General features: G+C 46.5%; 1 protein-coding gene across 1 annotated transcript in view; it reads left to right on the top strand.

The window, feature by feature from the left end:
* The first annotated feature begins 6896 nt into the window (after positions 1 to 6896).
* LOC103168766 overlaps positions 6897 to 22615 on the top strand; it is a 35607-nt gene continuing 19888 nt past the window's right edge. The window contains exons 1-7 of the mRNA XM_039914261.1: positions 6897 to 6978; positions 12476 to 12738; positions 14697 to 14846; positions 16413 to 16535; positions 17314 to 17485; positions 18983 to 19023; positions 20689 to 20826. Coding sequence (XP_039770195.1) covers positions 6897 to 6978; positions 12476 to 12738; positions 14697 to 14846; positions 16413 to 16535; positions 17314 to 17485; positions 18983 to 19023; positions 20689 to 20826 — 969 coding nt within the window. The remainder of the gene's footprint in view (positions 6979 to 12475; positions 12739 to 14696; positions 14847 to 16412; positions 16536 to 17313; positions 17486 to 18982; positions 19024 to 20688; positions 20827 to 22615) is intronic.

The following is a 22615-nucleotide window of genomic DNA, read 5'->3' as shown; positions in this document are numbered from 1 at the left end:
TAGAACAGTGCTTGGCACATAGTAAGCGCTTAACAAATACCAACATTATTATTATTATTATTAAAATTCAGTCGGATATTGTAATAAATGTCACTTATTGCAATAACATCATTTTTGCAATATAACATTAGTAGGAAGGGGATCCTAAGTTCTAAGTGCTTTCTTGATTATCACTGTGGATTCCCCTTCCCTAGTTGTGTATGTTTTAATGGTGTTTGTTAAACGTTTACTGTTTGCCAGGCACTGTGTTAAGTACTGGGGTAGATATAAGCTAATTAGGTTGGACATAGCTCATACCCCACATGGGGCTTACAGTCTTACTGCCCATTTTACAGATGAGGCAACTGAGGCCCAGAGAAGTGAAGAGATTTGCCCGAGGTCACACAGCAGACAAGCAGAGAAGACGGGATTAGAACCCAGGTCCTTCTGACTCCTAGGCCTGTGCTCAATCTGCTAGGCCACACTGCTTCTTGTGTGTCCCTTTGCATATGTCTGCATGTCTGCCTCTCAAACCACAGTTGGGTTTGTCTGTCATTCTTTCCCCTGGCCTCTCCACCCCACTCATACCTCTCCTGTTCACCCCTGCACTTAAAATAAAGAGTTGGGACTTCTAATTGGAGTTACCAGATGCTGAATCTTGGGTTTCATTCAAGATGTCATTTTCTGGACCCTGATAAAGCTCAGGTGTAATTCAGTGGTAGATCTGGTGCTCTATCTGCCTTTATCCCCTACCCCTTCTTTACTTGGAACTCTCCTGGTTTTGTCTTTCTTCTCCCTCCCCTGTCAGCTGCATTTCCTGGCTCTCTCTTACACAGGAAATGCTCTTCTTTCTTTGTGACCTTCTACTTTTCCTTCCCTGTCATATTTCTGTTGCTGCATTTGAAGAATTGTTTTAAATTTGGAGTCCAAGGACTGTCATTTTGGGGGGGGGGGGCGGGCGGAGGGGAGGAGGTGGAGTTGGCATTTTCTGTTGAACATGAGGGATAGAAGGAGGTAGAAAGACTAGCCACCCTGACTGCTCCACAGCTGAATTTATGTTGCAATTACTTCCTTTTTCCCCAAATAATCCGCAACAATGACATCTGGCCACCAACATCAAATGTCTGGCTTCCAAAAAACCAGGGTGGATTAGCCCTCTGCGTGGCCTTTTCGTGGTATCAAGTTTCGGCCCAGAATTCCTTGGTGTGTTCGGCAGCATCTGCTTTGCATCAGCTGTTTTTTCCTGCGTAAACATCCTTGGCCCTGTTTTTGATGGTGACCGGTCATTGTACACTGCACAGTGCAACCAAACTGAACCATTTCAGTTCAAGTCATTTTTGAGCAAGTTGTTGACCAGTCAGCTCCATCTCCGGTTGCTTTTTAAGTCTTTTTGTGTCAGCCAAAGTGAAAGAAGTGATGAAGTGATCCCCTCCTTGTACCCCTCTCAGGTTTCTATCCCTTGCCCCCTCCAGTTGGGTCTTTTTTAATGGTATTTAAGCATTTACTTGGTGCCAGGCTCTATACAAAGTGCTGGGTTGGTTATAAGCTAATCAGGTTGGGGAGAGTCCCAGGTCCTGCCTGGGGCTCACCATCTTAATCCCCATTTTACAGGTAAGGTAACTGAGACACAGAGAAGTGAAGTGACTTGCCCAAGGTCACACAGCAGACATGTGGCAAAGTGGGATCAGAACCCAAGTCCTCTGACTCTCAGGTCTCAGTTCTTTCTGCTAGGCCACTCTGCTTCCCTGTCCATATGTGGGCAGAGACCTCTGGCGTTCTACAAGAGAGATTTTTTGCAAGAAGAGATTGTTTGCAGAGTGTCCATGAACACAGAGGTCCTAAAGTAAGATGTTTTCCAGTTTGCCTTAGATTTGACCTGGGAAAAACTTGGCTTGGAAAACAAGGAAATTAAGAAAAAATCTCTCCTAAGGGCTTTTGCATTCCCATGATAAAGCGCTTGTTAAATGCTTGTTTACACTCCCTCTCCCACATGGAGCTCACAGTCTTCATCCCGATTTTACAAATGAGGTAACTGTGGCCCAGAGAAGTGAAGTGACTTGCCTAGGGTCGCACAATAGACAAGTGACAGAAATAGGATTAGAACCCAAGTCCTTCTGACTCCCAAGTTCCTGCTGTATCCACTGAGCCAGGCTGCTTTCCAGAGTGATGGGGTTAGAGCAGATGATCTCTTGAGGCCTTTCAGCCCCTCAATTCCAAGATCAGTTTTTGCCCTATATGGGAAAATTCCCAGAAGAACAATGAGTTCTTTGGAGTCCTAGAAATGATTTGGCTCAGTGCTCTGCCTTATCCTTTCTGCTCCTGGTCATCTTGGCTCCACTAGGTTCCCCGCTGGAAACAAAACTGGGCAGTCTCGATGGGACATGGGTCCCCTCTGCTGGGAACTGGCCCCAGACGAGGGGAGCCAGAGACAAAAGGGACTCTATCCTTCCCGCTAGGACAGACGAACCTTTCTCCTGGAGATGACGTAGTGACCGTGACTGACGTTTGGTGGCCAGTGGTGCCTTCTATGTGAGAAACGGCATTTGGCTGAATGACACACTGACCACCCGGGTCACAGGTCAAATCACAAGAAGCAGCATGGCCTAGTGAATAGAGCATGGGCCTGGGAATCAGAAGGCCATGGATTCTAATCTTGGCTCCACCACTTTTCTGCTGTGTGACCTTGGGCAAGTCACTTGACTTCTCTGGGCCTCAGTAACTTCATCTGTATGATGGTGATTGAGACTATGAGCCCCGCATGGGACAGGGATTATGTCCAACCTGATTTGCTCGTGACTTAGTGGAACGAGCACAGGCTTGGGAGTCAGAGGTCATGGGTTCTAATCCTGACTTAGCCACTTATCAGCTGTGTGACTTTGGGCAAGTCACTTAACTTCTCTTTGCCTCAGTTACCTCATCTGTAAAACAGAGATTAAGACTGTGAGCCCCATGTGGGACAGTGTGATTACCTTGTAGTAATAGTAATAATAATAATGGTATTTGTTAAGCGCTTACTATGTGCCAAGCACAATTCTAAGCACTGGAGCAGATACAGGGTAAACAGGTTGTCCCACATAGTTGTTCCACATTCATTCATTCAGTAGTATATATTGAGCACTTACTATGTGCAGAGCACTGTACTAAGCACTTGGAATGTACAATTAATAATGTTGGTATTTGTTAAGCGCTTACTATGTGCCAAGCACTGTTCTAAGCGCTGGGGTAGACACAGGGGAATCAGGTTGTCCCACGTGGGGCTCACAGTCTTAATCCCCATTTTACAGATGAGGGAACTGAGGCACAGAGAAGTTAAGTGACTCGCCCACAGTCACACAGCCGACAAGTGGCAGAGCTGGGATTCGAACTCATGAGCCCTGACTCCAAAGCCCGTGCTCTTTCCACTGAGCCACGCTGCTTCTCTCTTCTCTACAATTATATCTACCCCAGCGCTTAGAACAGTGCTTGATATAGTAAGCGCTTAACTAATACCTCAATTATTAGTATTATTATTAATATCATTGTTATTATTCCAATCCCAGATCCACCACTTGTCTTCTTTGTGATCTTGAGCAAGTCACTTCACTTCTCTGTGCCTCAATCACCTCATCCGTAAAATGGGGATTAAGACTTTGAGTCCCATGTGGCAGAGGAACTCAGAAGAACATTGATTGGTGCCTCTGTCTCTCGGGGGAAGTACTTAGTACTAAGTACTTCCTTTGCCTGAAGGAAGTATTCAAAAAATATCATTGGGGAAAAAAATGACATTTCAGCCACCTTTCCTGGATGGCTTTGCAAATGCTACTTGCTTTGATGCATGAATCAAGAAAATACAGCAACGTGGGGTGAAAACAGACCATCTTGTCAATCCCCTTGCCTCCTATGTGTGACCTGTCGAGCAACCCAGACAGATAAAAATCTATGCTTTAAAAATTCCCCGGGAGATAGCAAGTATTGTTGCTACCCATTTGTACCTGGTTCTTATTAGACACCTCATAATCTAGTGGTATATATCAAATCCTTATTGTTTGCATAGTACTTTACTGAATGTTTTAGAGAATACAATATAGTTGAAGCAGACATAGTTTGTGCAGGAGATTACTTAAAGCAGATGAGTCATTCAGAAAGCAGCCCCTTTCAGTGAGTCCTGGGTTTTTCAAGCTGCTACTTGCTGTGTAACCTTGGGCAAGTCACTTAACTTCTCTGGGCCTCTGTTCCCTCATCTGTAAAATTGGGATTCAATATTTATTCTCTCTCCTTCTTTAGACTGTGAGCCCCGTGTGGGACCTGATTATCTTACCTCTACCCCAGTGCTTAGTACAGTGCTTGGTACTTACTAAGCATTTAACAAATACCAAATGATTTTTTTTATTATTATTATTATTGCTATCATTACTATTACTTTCAGCCCTCCCTGTCACAGAATTGTTCCTTGTGTCTAACCTCCATTCTTGGTTCTCCATTTTAAGTCTCATGCTCTGTAGATGTGAAAGACTGAAAGCTATCATGCCCTAAATAATTTAGGTGTTGAGGAAGGATTTGGATTAACAGTAATTGTGGTATACATTTAAGCATTTACTACAAGCCAAGAGCTTTTCTAAGATAATCAGGTTGGGCACAATCCCTATCCCACTTGGGGCTTACAGGCTAAGTAGAAGAGAGCACAGGTATCGAATCCTCATTCTACAGATGAGGAAACTGAGGCACAGGGAAGTTAAATGGCTTGCCTAAAGTCACACAACAGGCAAATGGTAGAGACGGGATTAAAACCCAGTCCTCTGCCTCCCAGGCCCATGCTCTCTTCCTTGGCCACGGTCAGTTCTAGATACTCTACCAGAACTAATGGGTTGAAGCAATTCAGCGTGCTATAATAAATACCATCACTAGTATTATATTGAATCCCGCCCCCAAGAACACACTGATTCTATTGGAGGGTTGATATCGAGGACAGTGGACCAGAACGGGACAATGAAAGCTTTCCCGTTGTCCTCCTGAGGTCAGCAAAAAGACTCTGCTCCTTTCTTATCCACCAGGAAAGGCCAGGAATGGAGAACCTTTGTTGTTTCTGCTGTGAGAGCCCGCAGATGTTTCCAAACCAGAAAAGGAAGAGAAAAAACATTCTCTCTTCCATCACTCCCCCTCAGTCTTGTTGACACCAACAACAAAAATGCCTTGTGTGTTGTTTTTAGCAAGAAGGGGGAAAACTGCTTTCCATTTTTCCCAGAAACAATGGGTGAGATTTCCCTGCATGTTTTCCAAGCTGGGAAAATAGTCCTCACAGAAGTCCTTCATGCCTCACAAGGATCGTCAAAGATGTGAATCAGACTCTTTTACGATAGTTGACCTTTTCCAGCTTGGCACAGGCTTTCTATACTTGATGGGATGAAGAGAGACCTTCTTATTCTGGGCTGTCTTGGTGGGGGTGTGGAGGGGAGGGTGTGTATGTCTCCTTGTAGGCTTACTGAACAGAGCTTATGTGCCATCCATAGGTTTTCAGAGTGTGCCATCTTCTGGTCTAATTTTTCAACTGTTCTAATCTTCAACTGTTCTTCAACTCCCTACTTGAATCTGGTCTTCATCGGTGTTATTTATTGAGCACTGACTGTGTTCAGAGCACCACATTAAGCGCTCCGGAGAATACAATACTGTTGGACCATTCCCGGATATGCCCAGACTCAGAAATCTCTGACCCAGCCTGCATCTCTCTACCTCTTTTGTTGGGAGCCCTCTGTGGGCCCGAGACCATGTGTGGTGCGATTACCTCGCCTCTACCCCAGCCTGTTGCACAGTGTGTGGTACACATAATTATTGTATCTGTGAAGCAGTCCCAGGGGCTAGAGCAGACCCAAGATGAGATCAGATGGAGTCTCTGTCCCATACAGGACTCTCAATCCAGATTTTCTTCATTTTCCAGATGAGAAATCTGAGGATCAGAGAGGTTGAGTGACTTGCCCAACGTCACACAGTAGTCTCGAACACAGGTCCAATGACTCGCAGTCCGATGCTCTTTCCACTGAACTTCAGTTTAAACTGCATCCCCCATGTGCACCTGTGTGGGTCAGATGCAGGAATATTTACTGAGTGCTTTCTCCTGTGCCAAGTGCTGCATTAAGTGCTTGTGAAAGCACAAAGCATTGGTAGACCTGATCCATGCCTTCGCAGAGCTTACAAGTTAGTGGGAGAGAGAAATACTTTAGATTAAATTACTGGTAGAGGAATTGCTTCAAGTTTAACAATATGAACTTTAGTGCTATGGTAAAGGTGGAGAAGAGAGGAAGGACTTAGGGTTATGGATTTAACTGCAGAGGTGACGCAGAAGCGAGATGAGGGTGGCAAGATGAAAGATTAGTCGGGGCAGGCTTCCTGGAGGAGATGTAGACGGTAAGCTGGTTGTGGCCAGGAAATGTGTCTATTATACTGTTTGGTTGTATTCCCCCCAAGAGCTTAGTACAGTGCTCTGGTCACAGCAGGCGCTTAGTAAATACGATTGATGTGATTTCAGTAGATGGTCGGGAGGGCATTGGTCTGCCTGATGCAAAGAAGAGAGGATGAAGAAGAGGTCAATGGCAAGAGAGTGAGATCGAGGTGTATATTGACATTAGAGGAGCCAAGTGTGCAGTCTGGGTTTGAGTGGGAGAGGAATCAGGAGAGAGATTGAGTGTCTTAAAGTTGAGGATTTTCTACCTGATGGGGCAGTGGGTGGGTTTGGAGGAATGGGGAGATGAGAACAGAATGGGGTTTTGTGCCCACAGAAGATGGGGAATGGGCAAAGCACTTATTAAGCACTTAGTGTGTGCAGCGCAATGTACTAAGCACTTGGGAGAGCATAATAGAACAGAGCTGGTAGACACGTTCTCCACCCACAGTCTGCAGCCTCCACCATGGCTCTTGACTAGAGCCTGACCCTCCCCATAAAGAACATGGCCCCCACCCTGCCTTCAGAGCTCAAGGGGATCTTTGCTGTCCTGGCTACTGGGAATACACAAGTAGTGAGTGAATCTGGTAGTGACCGCCTCTGGCAAAAATACAGCAATCTCTGCCTTTTTTTTTTTAAATGGTATTTGTTAAGCACTTAATATGAGCCAGACACTGTACCAAGCTCTGGGCTAGAAACAAGCCAATTAGATTGGTCACAGTCTACGTACAACCTGGAAGCTCAGTTTTAATCCCCATTTTCCAGGTGAGGTAACTGAGGCCCAGTGAAGTTGTGACCCAAGGTCCCACAGCAGACAAATGGGGGAGTGGAGATTAGAGTCCAGGTCCTTATGACTCAGGGGCCCGTGTTCTAGCCACTAGACCACGCTGCTTTTCCAACCTATCGATCGATGGTATTTACTGAGTGCATACTGTGTGCTTAGCACAGTACTAAGTGCTTGGGAAAGTGCCATACAACAGAGTTGGGAGAGATATTCCTTACCTATAGTAAACTTACGGTCTAGAGACAATCCCCAAATCTCCAGAGAAACAGAACCCCTTGAGCCAAGCCATGTGCCCTAGTGGAAAGAATACAGGCTCGAAGTCCTCTGACTCCCAGCTCTGCTACTTGCCTGCTGTGTGACTTTGGGTTAATTACCTTCTCTGGGCCTCAGTTTCCTCATCTATAACCTGGGGATGAAATGCCTGTTTTCCCTCCTACTGATTATGGTGTATCGATCCCAAACACTTGATGCAGTGCTTGGCATATAGTACCAAATACTGCAAGAGAAAACATTTTAAAAACCCTGAGGAAAGGCCAAATGGGCAGGAATCCCAGTGGATTTAGGAGGATTTTCTGTTTTGTGGAGAGCTGAAAAGTCACCGTGTGTGTTAAGTACACCCTGAGAAAGCTGCACTCAGTTAACTGCCTGATTACCTCTCTCTAACAGTGACAAAGTGTAATGCTCAAATTGGTTTCCAGCAGGCAAGGTCAGAAGGCAGAGAGTTCTGAACTAAGCAGAGTTGGGTGGGCTGTAAGCTTGTCCTCTGCTAGGTCTGGTGCATTGTATGCTCCCAAGCACCTTGTACAGTGCTCTTCAAATGGCACTCAATAAACACCATTGATTGATTGGCACAATGGAACAGATGTAGCCAGAAAAAAAGGGTGGAGCAGGTAAGTGAACAGTCTCCTGGCTGCTTAGTCACAGTTGTATCAGACCTGGGGCAGTATTGGGGCCTTTTTGCAGTGGTTTGAGGTAGATGAGGTAATTTTGCAATTTTTCATAAAGAGTCCGATAAAGCGCATGACATCCTTGCATGCTAGTCAGTCAGTTGTATTTATTGAGCGCTTACTGGGTGCAGAGCACTGTATTAAGCTCTCGGGAGAGTATAATATAACAATTAGCCACATTTCCTGCTCGGTGAGCTTACGGACTAGAGGGGAAAACAGACATTAATATAGATCAATTATAGATATTGTCACAGGTCACAGGACAATGCTTACCTTGCCGTGACAATTACAGAGGAGGTGAGCAATCTGCTTCTTGCACTTGTGTATTTACTCTTGTCCTAGATATTTTCACGTGTACCTTCCCTGGTAGGTTTGTAAGCCCCTTGTGAGTAAGGAACATGCCTTGGGCGTCTATCATCCCCCTTCGGTGCTTTAGCACAATGCTCTGCTCCCAGTAGGTGTTCAATAAATACCATTACTATTACTGCTAGTAATCACAGTTGTGGTATTTGTTAAGCATTTGCTATGTGCAAAGCACCGGGAAACAGCGTGGCTTAGTGAAAAGAGCACAGGCTTGGGAGTCAGGGGTCATGGATTCTAATCCTGGCTCTGCCACTTAGCTGTGTGACCTTGGGCAAGTCACTTAACTTCTCTGTGCCTCAGTTACCTCATCTGAAAAATGGGGATTAAGACAGTGAGCCCAGTGGGATAACCTGATTACCTTGTATCTACCCTAGTGCTTAAGAACAGTGCTTGGCACATAGTAAGCGCTTAAATACCATCATCATCATCACTGTACTAATCTCTGGGTTAGTATATACAAAATGATCAAATCTCACATGGGGCTCACAGTCTAAGTAGGAGGGAGAATGAGTTCCGAATCCCTATTTTGCAAATGAGGGAACCGAGGCACGGGAAGCCTTGAGGAAGCTGGAATCAGAACACAGGTCCTCTGACCCCCAGGCTTGGGCTCCTCGGACTAGGCAAAGTCGCTTCTCTGTGGCTAGTAGAAGCTCAATAGTAATCTTGTCTTTCTGATTCACTTAGAACCACTCACCTAGCCACTGAAGTGGAAGCTTACTATGGGCAGGGTTTGGATCTCAACCTTCTGTTAAACTTCCCAAGTTCTTGGAATGGTGCAATGCAGTCAGCGGATGCTCAGGAAATACTACTATTATTCTTACGGGAAGCAGCGTGGCTCAGTGGAAAGAGCTTGGGCTTCAGAGTCAGAGGTCATGAGTTCGACTCCCGACTCTGCCACTTGTCAGCCTGTGTGACTGTGGGCGAGTCACTTCACTTCTCTGTGCCTCAGTTACCTCATCTGTAAAATGGGGATTAACTGTGAGCCTCACGTGGGACAACCTGATTCCCCTGTATCTACCCCAGCGCTTAGAACAGTGCTCTGCACATAGTAAGCGCTTAACAAATACCAATGCTATTATTACAACTAACGATTACTGCTACTGTTAGTATCATTATTAGGGCTGTTTGCCTACTCTGAATGATGAGCCCAGCTGCTTTGGATTTCTGGGCACAGGTCACTGGCACCATCAGTTTGCAGTTTGTAGTTGTAGTGACATGGAATGAGTGGATAGAGCACCGGTCATGGATTCTAATCCAGACCATCTGCCACTTGTCTGCTGTGTGACCTTGGGCAAGTCACTTGACTTCTTTGTGCCTCAGTTACCTCATCTGGAAAATGGGGATTGAGACTGTGAGCCCCAGATCGGACAGGGAACTTGTCCAAACCCATTTGTTCATATCCACCCCAGCTCTTAGTACAGTGCCTGGCACACAGTGAACACTTAGCAAATACCATAATTATTACTAGTTGTAGTATAGTATTTATGGAACGCTTACCGTGTGCAGAGCACTGTATTAAGTGCTGGGAAGGAATACAGAGGTGGGACTCAAGCACGGTCACTGATGCATGACCGAAGAGTTCAGGATGTTGGATGCCTAAGTAGAACGCTCTCTAGAGAAGCCCTCTTTGCCCGAACCTGCAAAGGTCAAGTGCTTCTCCAAGGGAAACGGAGATTGTTTTCTCCATCTTGAGATGGCGGTTAATCATAAACTGACCTCCTACCCCCCATCTCCTTGATGGGCATCTCCTATGGAGAATTCCTTAGTAGAGAGGGCTCCTCCTCCTCCACAGCTCTATAGGTGAGGCCGGCCCTGTCCACCCACCACCCCCAAAGACCACCCCCCGGTCCGTGCTGCTGGGCAGAGAGAAGAGTCTGCAGGTGGCCGGCTGGATACGAAGAAGGTCTCTTCCCCAGCCGAGTCACCTAAGCAATTCCGCTCTGCTTGAGGGGGAAGCCGAGAATTCCTTGCCAAGGTTGATCCCGTTTGCGTCTGAGACCTGGGCTGCCTCTCAGAACTGGCCCTGACCTCTCAGGGGTGGAGAGCAGGAGCCGAGATGTGGGGGCCGAAGGAATCTCGGAAGCACCTGGCCGGGGCCGATTGTGAAGAAGAATTGTCCCCAGCGGCGACCCTGTGAGTCTTGGGCTGCCCCTGGGTGGGTTTGATGGTGGTCGTGGAGCTTCTCTCGGGCAGCGCTGAGAACAACCCAAGGCTCGGCCCAAGAAATCAAGCCTAGCTGCGGCTTGGCACCGTGAAAGCAAACTTTCCTATGGGAGTTTGGATCCCTGGCATGTTTTTTGGTGGTCGGGGTTTTTCCATGAGGGCCGGCCAGTTGAAAGGACTGGTAAAAAACTCAGTGGATGGGGGAGGAGCTATGGAGTGAAGGAAAGGCTGGGAAAATTAGAGGTGGGGAGTGAGGGTTAGAAAGTGGCTGTGAGAGCGGGAAGCAGCGTGGCCCATTGGAAAGATCACAGGTTTGGGAGTCAGGAGCCCTGGGTTCTTGTCCCGACTCTGCCCCATGCAAGCTGGCTGATCTTGGGCAAATGGCTTAAGTTCCTCTGGGCCTTGGTTTTCTCATCTGTAAAATGGAGATTAACTTATTCTTCCCTGCTCCCCCCTCATTCAGTCATATTTATTGAGCGCTTACTGTGTGCAGAGCACTGCACTAAGCACTTGAGAGAGTTCAATATAACATTAAAGAGACACATTCCCTGACCACAGCAAGGTTACAATCTAGCCCCCTTAGTCCTCTGTGGACAGGGGCTGTGTCCCACCTGCCTATTCTGAATCTACTCCATCACTTGGCACATAGTACAGATTTAACAATTACTGTGACTACCATTATTTTAGAATAAGGGGCTGGGGGAAGCAGGTGGAAGAAGAAGCAAAGCTGCTTGACCAATTTTCCTACATCTCCATGTGTGAAATCCTTCTTTCTCCCCTGCATAAGCGCCTGGTCCCCTGAGGTTGTAAGTCCCAGAAACACCTAGGTGTGACAACCTCCTTCCCCAGCCCTTTGTTCACTCTTTCGGTGTTGGTGGAGAGGACTTATGGACAGTACCCAGATCTTAGGGTCTTACCACCCCCGAGGCAATCAATCACTCCTATTTATTGAGCACTTATTGTGTTCGGAGCACTGTACTAAGTACTTCGATGAGTACAAGATAAAAGAGTTGGTGGAGAGCTTCACTGCCCACAATGAGCTTACACTCAGCTCTCCACCTTGCATATCAAGATGTGTCCCTCTCTCTATAGTAATAATGATATTTGTAAGCCTTTACTATGTGCCAAGGACTGTATTGAGCACCGGAGTAGGTATAAGATGACAGGTCCCCCATGGGGCTCATGGTATAGGTAACAAGGAGAACAGGCTTTGAATCCCACCTACCTGTCACCTCTATCTTGCCTCTGGCCTGGAATGCTCTCCTTCTTTCAAATCTGACAGATAATTACTCTCTCCTCCTTCAAAGTCTTATTGAAGGCACATCTCCTACAAGAGGCCTTCCCTGACTCTGCCCTATTTTCCTTTTCTTTGCATCCCTACTGCATCACCTTGACTTATTCCCTTTATTCATCTCTCCATCCAGCCCCACAGCACTTATCTTCATATCTGTAAACTACTTATATTAATGTCTGTCTCGCCCAGGTAGAGATTGTCTCTATCTGTTGCCAAACTGCACTTTCCAAGTGCTTAGTACAGTGCTCTGCATACACTAAGCACTCAATAAATACCACTGAATGAATGAATCCCCTGCCCACAGAGAGCTCCCAGTCTAAAGGAAGAAGAAGAGCATAAGAAGTGTTTGATTAGACTACCCTTCACGGAACCACTGGCCTTGGGTTTTGTCTCTCTTACACTGTAAACTTCTTGTGGGCAGGCAATGTGTCAAATGACTTGGTTCTATTGGATCCTCCCAAGCACTGATTCCAGTGCTCTGCATACAGTAAATGCTCAATATTCACATTTGATTGATTGTTCCAGTTGTGAAGAGGAGGAGCAGCAGCCCAGCTTGGAAGAGAAACTGCAGCTGGCTCACCTAGAGGAGCTGGAGAAGCTGTTTGTGCCATCCCCGGGACGTTTGCCAGAAGCAGAGGGGTCAGCGGCCAGGAGGGAATCGCTGGGTGCCAAGCCTCGGCCCGAGCAGATGCCCCATCCGGAGAGGAGCCTGACCGTCCGAGAGCTCCAGGGGGTCTTGTGTGAGCTCCTGGGCTCAGAGCGCTGGAAGACCCAAGTGGAGTTGCTTGTTAAAAAGGTATTCATTCAAAATATTCAATCCTATTTATTGAGCACTGTGTGCCAGAGTACTGTACTAAGCGCTTGGGAGAGTACAACAAACAAAAAAGATTCTCTGCCCACAACAAGCTTGCAGTCTAGAGGGGGACTTTCTTCTGAGTTCAGCCTGATCCTTCCCTCTCCCTGCCTCTGTGTCGTTTTCCTTTCCCTTCTGCACCCAAGCACTGCTGTCTCCCCAGGTGCCCAGTACCATGCCCTTCACTAAGCAGGTGTCAACAAATGCTACTATTCATGCTGCCACTCTCATTACTGCTGCTATCTATCAATCAGTCATATTTACTGAGTGCTTACTGGGTGTAGAGCACTGTACTAAGCACTTGGGGGAGTATGGTATAACAATATAGCAGAGTCGATAGAAATGTTCAGTGTCCACAGTGAGCTTACAGTCTAGAGGGGAAGAAGGGGATTAATGTAAATAAATCAATTATGGATATGGTCAGAAGTGCTGTGGGACTGAGGGGTGAATAGAGGGAGCAAAATCCAAGTTCAAGGGTAATGCAGAAGGAAATGGGAGAAGAGGAGAGAGGTGCTTAGTCAGGGAAGGCCTCTTGGAGGAGATGTGCCTTCAATAAGGCTTTGAAGTATTCGTCTGTTTGGATATAATAATAATGCTACTTGTTCATCACTTACTATGTGGCAGGCACTGTTCCAAGTGCTAGGGTAGATAAAATAAAATCAGGTTGGACACAGCCCCTGTCCCACATAAAGAACACAGTCTTAATCCCCATTTTACAGATGAGGGAACTGAGGCCCAGAGAAGTGAAGTGACTTGGCCAAGGTCAAACAGGTGACAAATGGAAGAGCCAGGATTAGAACCCAGGTCCTTCTGACTCCCAGGCCCGTACTTTCTCCAGTAGACCATACTGCGCCTATTACTTCTACTACTGCTAATATTTCAATTGCTGTTATTACTACAGCTGCTCTCGTGTCCGCTCCAGTGGTGCTCAAACCCAGAGACCAAAGTGACAACATTCAGGTATTAGAGTTGAAAATCAATTAGCCACCCTGCACCAGTCCTCAGGCAAGATTTAGGACCCACCTCTCGTTTCCTGCCCTTTCCACCTCTCCTGCTTGATTTTGCCACTGGCTTATAGTGGAAGTTCCATCAAGCAATCAATTTATTTATTTATTGGTGCTTACTGTGTGCAGAGCACTGTACTAAACACCTGGGAGAGAACCATATGGCCCAGTTGGTAGACACGTTCCCTGCCCACAGTGAGTTTAGTCTAGAGGTTGTGGGCAGGGAATGGGTTTCTTCTTGATTTTGTACTTCCCAAGCCTCTATTACAGTGCTCCACACCACATGTGTGCTCAGTAAATACAATACTACCCTGAAGTTGGCCAAGCATTCCATTGGTTGAGAGGAGAGCTATGTTGCTCTCTTGGGACTCTGTCTTCTAGGGAGAGTCTGAAATTTTTTCCCATTTTCAAAAAAGGGCAAGTAATGTCTCCCTCTCTCTATTTGGCTCTTATGTTGTCACACACCCCACTCCACCCCTGAAGCAGCCCACCAAAGGAAAAGAACACCATTTGGCCCTTGCCCAACTCAGAGGGGACCTACCTGTGTTCCATATATTTCCCAAGCAGCCATACCGACATCACAAGGATGCCCAAAACAGTTCTTTGCAGAAATCTACGGAGCTTACACAATATCACTTAAGGGGGGACAATGACACCCCCACCCCCTTTCCAGATCTGCTATATTCCCCTCCAATGTCCCCTAACATCACAGCGCTGCTCCAGATCCACGGGCTGGAGAGGTCGAGGGAAGTTGGGTGTCCAAAATAGATATGGAGGACATGGAAGTGACTGGGACTGTTTGAGGATTGGACAGGGGTTCCCAGCAGCTAGAGACAGGAAAGTCTGGCCTTAAACCGGACGGGTGGTCACCCCACTTGACCTCTGACTCTTTTTGAGATTGCCCTGGCCCACACTGGCTATGTTACGTGGAACGAGTTGTGCTGTCACCTGCTGTTCCAGTTCCAAGAGCATGATGAAGCTGACAGACCCCTCCAAGATCCTCTGCTTCGCCGACCGCCTCTCATCCGCCGCTGTCCGCAGAACAGGGTGAGCCCAGGTCCAGGTGCTGGGGAGCTGGGGAGGCCGGAGTGGGGGTTCACCGGTCACTGCCTCAGAGGCTTGATGGGCCGCTACTCCAGCCAGTGGGGGCTGGACCCCGAAAGATCACAGCGGCCTCAGCCCACCAGGAGGTTGGGGGGACTGGGGAAAGTGTCTATCGTTCAATCGCATTTATCATTCAATAGTATTTTTTGAGCGCTTACTTTATGTAAAGCACTGTACTAAGTGAACAGTGCAACCCTGTTGTACTAAAAATAATAATAACTGTGGTATCTGTTAAGCACTTATAATGTGCCAGGCAGGGTACTAAGCGCTGGAGTAGGTACAAGATAATAGGGTGGGACATAGTCCCTGTCCCATGCAGGGCCTGGTCTTAATCCCCATTTTACAGACTTGGGAACTGAGGCACAGAGAAGTTGTGACATGCCCAACATCCCACAGCAGACAAGTGGCAAAACCAGAAGTCGAACCCATAATCTAATCCCACGACAACCAAATGCTTAGTACAGTGCTCTGCACACAGTAAGCATTCAATAAATACCAGTGATCAATTGATGAAAGAGTTACATGATAGCAACGGAATCTCTGGTCCAGAACTATGGTCAAGCCTCAATTCCCAGGGGTCTGCGGCCGACCACCCGAGGAGAGGAATCAATTACAGTGACAGTGGTTTCATCAGTACTACTCCCACTCACTTGTCCCTGCCTGCCATAAGCAATCTTCTCTTGAGAAAAGTGACTGAGCGATTAAGGAATCAATCAATCAGTGGTATTTATTGAGCACTTATTCTGTGCAGAGCACTGTGCTGAGTACTTGAGAGAGTACTAGAGAGTTGGCAGACATGATCCCTGCCCTCAAGCATCTTATAATCTAGTGGAAAATCATCAGATCCTACTGAGAGATGTGCGAGAGACTCCTTAAGCTAGCAGGCAACTTTAAAGGTCATTGAATCCAGCCCCCTGTTTCCGGGCCAGCTACAACCCATACTAGGATAGGGCCTAACCTAAATCCATTTTTTAAGATCTTCACATTCTCAGGTCCATTCATTCATTGTCGTATTTATTTGTGGAGTAAAAGACCCTTGATGTGAGAAAGTTCTGACCTTTTTGCTGAGTCCGTTTCACAGTCTCTCCATCAATCAATGGTATTTACTGTGTGCTTACTCTGTGACGAGCACTGTTTGAAGCCCCTTGGGAAAGTGCGGTAATAATAATAAATTGTGGTATTTGTTAAGCGCTTACTATGTGCCAGACACTGTACTAAGCGCTGGGTAGATGCAAACCAACCAGTTTGGACACATCCGCTGTCCCACATAGGGCTCACAATCTCAAACTCCTATTTACAACTGTGGTAACAGAGGCCCAGAGAAGTGAAATGACTCACCCGAGATCAAACAGTGGACAAATAGCGGAGCAGGGATTAGAACCCAGGTCCTTTTGACTCCGAGGCCCAGGGTCTATTCACTAGGCTACGGTGGACATATAATCCCTGCCCTCAAAAAGTTACAGTAGAGAGAAGGAAGGTGATGTCATATTTGGTCGCTTTGTTTCCCAGCAAGAGCCAACCACGAGAGTCCTGGCCCTTCCCCATCCTCCTCCCCTGCAGTTTGTGAGCGTCAGTAGAGGAGGCGTCCTCAGCGTGTGGGACAGCAGGTTCCGGCTCCAGAAAACATACAAGGTAAAGAACTGCGAGGTGATCCACAAGCACCCAATGGTGATGCTGAGGCAGAGACCATTAGAGTCCTGCCCGAATAGCCTGCCTTGGGTTTTCCGTTCACTCCAGGACTTTGTTCATCATCGCACAAGACACTGCATATTTTAAGAAAGAGCAAATGATGCATTCCTTTGTAGAAGTAAGCTATACCAGTATGTCTTTTGCTTCTGCTCTTCTTAGAACACTTCCTTACTCTGAAAGGTCCTCCTTGCCCTTGTTTTGGGAAGCAGCGTGGCCTAGGGGAAAGAGCATGGGCCTGGAAGTCAAGGGGACCTGGGTTCTAATCTCAGCTCTGCCACTTGTCTACTGTGGGACCTTGGGGAAGACATTACACTTCTCTGAACCTCAGTTTCCATATCTGTAAAATGGGGATTCAACACCTGTTCTCCCTCCTACTAAGACTGTAAACCCTGTATGGAGCAAGAACTGATTATCTTGTGTCCCAGTGCTTGGCACACAGTATGCTCATAACAAATGTAGTATTGGCACTAGTATTATGATCATTATCACTATTTTATTGGAATACCCCAATTCTCCTAGAAGGTGAGGATTACATTCTTGCAGTCTCTTGATTTAAATCTTATTTATGAACTTTCACTGTGTGCAGAGCACTGGGCTAAGCAGAGAGTAAAACACAGACACATTCCCTGCCCACAATGAACTTAAAATCTAGACAGAGAGACAAGACACTAACATGAGTAAATAAATTATGGTTATGTCCATGCTTGCCCATTTCCTGTAGATTGCTGCCGTTGTCAATGATTTAACAACAGAAAGGAGCCAGATGAAAGCCTGGATCACTGACGCAGCCTACCTGCCTAATGTCCACAAGGTGGCCGTGGCCACCACGGGCCGGAAAATCCACTTCCTCGAAATGTCTCCTACAAGCTTCTTCGAAGAGTTCCACCTGTTCGGTAGGATTGCTCAGTCCCGGAAACTTGCCCACCACGGTTAAAGCCGCACAAGTGAAACGTGTGATTTTATTCCCCCTGCTTCTCACCTGGCGGCAGTGTGGTGGGACACTGTCTGTGAGCTGCTAATTGGGATATGCTATTTGCAAGGTTTCTCTAGCATTGTCTTCCCCTGTTCAACGTCCACTCTCCAGGGCAAGTGAACATGAGTTGCCCGGTTCATACGCTTACCTTTCCCTGCAATCTTGGGCTCAATTCCTCTCGTCCTGACTCAAAAGAAATGCTTTCGGTCCCTAGTCAGAGCGTGCTCAGGACTTCTAATCCCCATTTTACTGATTAGGTAACTGTTTACTGAGCAGCAGGAGGTAATGGTAAACCACTTCCAGATTTTTACCAAGAAAACTCTATGGATACACTATCAGAATGATTGCAGATGGAGGTGAGACGTTCTGGGAAGGATGTGTACATGCTGTCACTGTGGAACGGAAAAGATGCGACAGCATAAAACGAAGCAAGACATAAGTACTGTGGGGCTGTGTGTTGGGTTGCATATCAAGTGCTTACAGGGGCAGATCTAACTGCATTCCATTTTCTCAAAATACCCTGGGAAAGCAGCATGGAAAGAGCATGGGACTGGGAGACTGAGAACCCGGGTTTTAATACTGCCTCTACCAATTGCCTGATGGGTGACTTTGGGCAAGTCGTTAAGCTTCTCAGTTCCTCAGGTTCCACATCTGTAAAATGGGAATCGAATACCTGTACTCCTTCCTACTTGGACTGTGAGCCCTATGTGGGGCCTGAAGTTGCCTAAAACCACTTCTCCTCCAAGAGGCCTTCCCCAATTAAGCCCTCTTGTCCTCTGCTTCACTTTCCATTCTGCGTCATCTTTGCACCTCAATCTGTGACCTTTGGACACTTGATATTCTCTCCACCCCCAACACCACAGCGGTTATGTACGTATCTTTAAATTATATATTATGAATTATTCATATTAATGTAGTGCCTAGTAAGCACTTAACAACTAAGACAAATATCATTTGTTGAGATTAGCATCCTCTACTGTCCACTAGTTATGTGACACTATCCCAGCTCTGCTACTTAGCTGTGTGACTTTGGCCAAGTCATTTAACTTCTCTGTGCCTGTTACCTCATCTGTAAAATGGGGATTAATGTGAGCCCCACGTGGAACAACCTGATTACCTTGTATCTACCCCAGTGCTTAGAAGAGTGCTTGGCACATAGTAAGCACTTAACAAATACCATAATTATTATTATCATAATCTGCATCTCTCATCATATTTCCTTGAAATCAATCATTGGTATTTATTGAGCACCTACTGCATGTAGAGCACTCTAATATGAGCTTGGGTGATTACAATGCAACAGAGTTGGTAGACATGTTCTCTGCCCCCAAAAAGGTTAATATAAATAAATCACAATATAGAGTTAAAGCGTTAAAAAATTCTACTACTGTAAATAACTGTGGATCTGTTTCTGCAGGACTGAATGGTATTCCAACATGTTTGTGCTACTGTCATAAAGTAAGTACGGGGATTTTAAGTTGTTGGATCAGTTGACATCCATCACTCTATAGTAACATCTGCGTGGCCTAGTGTGCAAAGAGTCCGAGCCTGGGACTCAGAGGACCTGAGTTCTAATCCCAGCTCTGCCGCTCTTCTGCACTTGGAAGAGTCACTTCACTTCTCTGTGCCTCAGTTGCCTCATCTGTAAAACGGGGGTTAAAACGGTGAGCCCTACATGGGACTGAGACCATGTCCAGCACGATTATCTTGCATCTACCCTAACACTTAGTACGATGCCTGGCACGTAGTAAAGGCTTAATGCCATAATTATTATTCTCTCTGTGTTCACAGCCCTTCTGAAATCGCACCTCCTTCATGAAAATCTTCCTAATATCTCATCTCACCAAAAACCGCCCCTTGGGCATTTTCACATTGCCCTTGGAAAGTCACCATCTGCTCTTGCAGTATTTATTGAGCAATTACTGTGTGCAGAGCACTGTACCAAGCGCTTGGGAGAGTAAAATGAAACAGAGTTGGTAGACACGTTTCCTACCTATAGAGATCTTACTGTCCACATATTTAAACTCTCTTGTTTCTTCCTACTTGTCATTTATTTTAGTGTCTGTCTTCCCTGCTAGACTGTAAGCTCCTTGATGGCAGGGATTGTGTCTACCTCTCTCTTACTGCCCCTGGCACTTAGTATAGTAAAGAGTAGACACTCAATAAATATGATGGTTTGATGGGTTGACAAACAGCAATCCATTGACTAAATGTCAATTTTCTTATAATGGAGTTGGCATATTTCTATTGCTGTACAGACAGTTCTCCATAACAGTAACACCAGGGAAGAAGGGTGGCCTAATGAATAAAACCCAGGCCTGGGAGCCGGAAGGACCAGGGTTCTAATCCCAGCTCCACCATTTGTCTGTTGCATGACCTTGGGCAAGTCACTTCACTTCTCTGGGCCTCAGTTACCTCTCAGTAAAATGGGGATTAAGACAGTGAACCGCACGTGTGACGGGGACTGTGTCCAACCGGATTAGATTGTATCTACTCCAGTGCTTAATCCAGTGCCTGGCACGTAGTAAGCGCTTAACAAATACCATAAAAAAATTCTGAAACCAGGGTCTGGACAGTCAGGTTGTTCCAAAGAGCTCTTACTGAAATATGTATGAAAAGATTTGAGTGGAAACCTTCCCAGAGAAAGAGGACTGGATGACCTCTTCAGATCCTCTCCTGCTTGGGCCCTTCTGAGGCTAAAGATGAAAATACTTGGTTGTCAGGAGAATTCTCACACCCAGGGAGATGTTTCAACTCTTATACTCTCCCAAGCGCTTAGTACAGTGTTCTCCACACAGTAAGCGCTCAATGGCCTGGAGGAGCAGACTGGCCTAGTGGAAAGAGCACAACCCTGGGAGTCAGAGAACCTGGTGTCTACTCCCAGCTCTGCCAAATGCTTGCTGTGTGACCTTGAGCAAGTCATTTTACTTCTCATTTCTCTAGTTCTCCCTCCTACCTAGACTGTGAGCCCCAGGTGGGATAGAGACTGTATCCCACCTAATTCACTTGTACCTACCCCAGCTCTTAGAACGGTGTTGACACAGTGTCAACAGATCCCATAAAAAAAAATCGAAAACACAAATAAATAGCATGGACTGACTGATTTCTCTGCTGCTTCCCTAGTCAGAGGATGGCTGCTCGCTTCTGCTCTGGGGAGATGACCACGGGGGAGTCAATGTGCTCTGGTTTCTCCATCCTCTCTCGGGCTTGATCAACAAGTCGCTTCTGGAACGGTCTGGACTCTCGGGCATCTTCATGCAGGTGATGGGGTCAGATGTTCCTTCCCTCCCTCCAGAGCTCCAACCTGAGCCATTCCCTGCTCCCCAAACTTCCCGAATCCCTCAGAGAACACCATCACAACTCTTGCTTTCTCACAGTACCAACTCACACAACCTGACCCTTTAACATCTCTTACCACTGCCCTCCTGTACTGGTGATAGTGTTATTTATTGAGCACTCACTTCAGTTAATCTATCATCTAGAGAAGCCGGGTGGCTCAGTGGATGGAGCACGGGCCTGGGAGTTAGTAGGATCTGGGTTCTCATCCCGACTCCATCTGCTGTGTGATATTGGACAAGTCGCTTCAATTCTTTGGGCCTCAGTTACCTCACCTGTAAAATAGGGTTTAAAAGTATGAGCCCCATGTGGGACAGGGAATGGGTCTAATCTGATTAATTTGTATCTTCCCCAGCACTTAAACCAATAATAATAATAATAGTGTTTTTTGTTAAGCGCTTACTATGCTGGGGTAGATACAAGGCAATCAGGTTAGACAAAGTCCCTGTCCCATATGAGGCTCACCATCTTAATCTCCATTTTACAGATGAGATAACTGAGGCCCAGAGAAGGTAAGTGACTTGCCCAGGGTCACACAGCAGGCAAGTGTCAGAGAAAGGATTAGAACCCAAGTCCTGTTGACTCCCAGGTCTGTGTTATCCCCACTAGGCCATAATCTCCCAATCCATCAATCAGTGGAATTCTACTGAGCGCTTACTATGTTCACAGCACTGTACTAAGCTTTTGGGAGAGAACAAGACAAAAGAATTAGCAGATATGTTCCCTTTCCATAATGACCTTACAGTCTAGAGGGGGAGACAGATGCTTAGTACAACGCAATGCGCATAGTGAGTGCTCAATAAATATGGTCGAATGATCGATCCCAACCCTGCAGGAAGAAGCTTTTTCCACCACAGGGTGATGGGAGGCAAGGGAGGGAGAGGAGATGATTCTCAGAAACTCTACAATGAAGCATTGAGTTGGCGCAGGAAGGGCAGTGCCCAGCCCCGTTGCCTGGTGGGTTCCAGGTAAACGTCTGTTGCTGACGAAACGTTCTCTTTATACCCAGAGAAACAAAGGAAAAGGAAGCTGGTGGCACACGGAAGGGGGAAGCAAGTTCAGACAGAAAAGAAACCAAGCTAAGATTCGGCAGAGAAGCCGTGTGGCTTATTGGAAAGACCTCAGGCCTGGGGATCAGAGGACCAGGTCTGTCACTTTCCTACCGAGTGCCCTTGTGCAAGTCAGTTAACTTCTTTGGGCCTCAGTATCCTCATCTGGAAAATGGGGGCACAGTACCTGTTCTCCCTCCTACTGGTATATACTGCGAGTCCCATGTATTGTGTCCTCTCTGCTTATCTTGTCTCTACCCCAGTGCCTAGCACACTGCTTGGCACACGTAATCACTTAATAAAGAGCACAATCGTTAACTTGAAGGATGCTGGTACTTGTCAAGCGCTTAATGTGTGCCAACAGCTATTTGAAGCACTGGAGTAGATACAAGTTAATTAGGTTGGGCACAGTCCCTGTCTTACATGGAGCTCACACTCTTAATCCCCATTTTACAGAGGACGTAAAGCAGCTGGTGGGAGAAGCAGTGTGGCTTAGTGGTAAGAGCACAGGCTTGGGAGTCAGGGGTCGTGGGTTTTAATCCCGGCTCTGCCTCTTGTCCTGTGTGATTTGGGGCAAGTCACTTAACTTCTCTGTGCCTCAGTTACCTCATCTGTAAAATGGGGATGAAGACTGTGAGCCCCACGTGGGACAACTTGATTACCTT

The sequence above is a fragment of the Ornithorhynchus anatinus genome, chromosome 15 (assembly GCF_004115215.2).
Source record: "Ornithorhynchus anatinus isolate Pmale09 chromosome 15, mOrnAna1.pri.v4, whole genome shotgun sequence".
Lineage (NCBI taxonomy): Eukaryota > Metazoa > Chordata > Mammalia > Monotremata > Ornithorhynchidae > Ornithorhynchus > Ornithorhynchus anatinus.
This window is presented reverse-complemented; position numbering and strand designations above follow the sequence as displayed.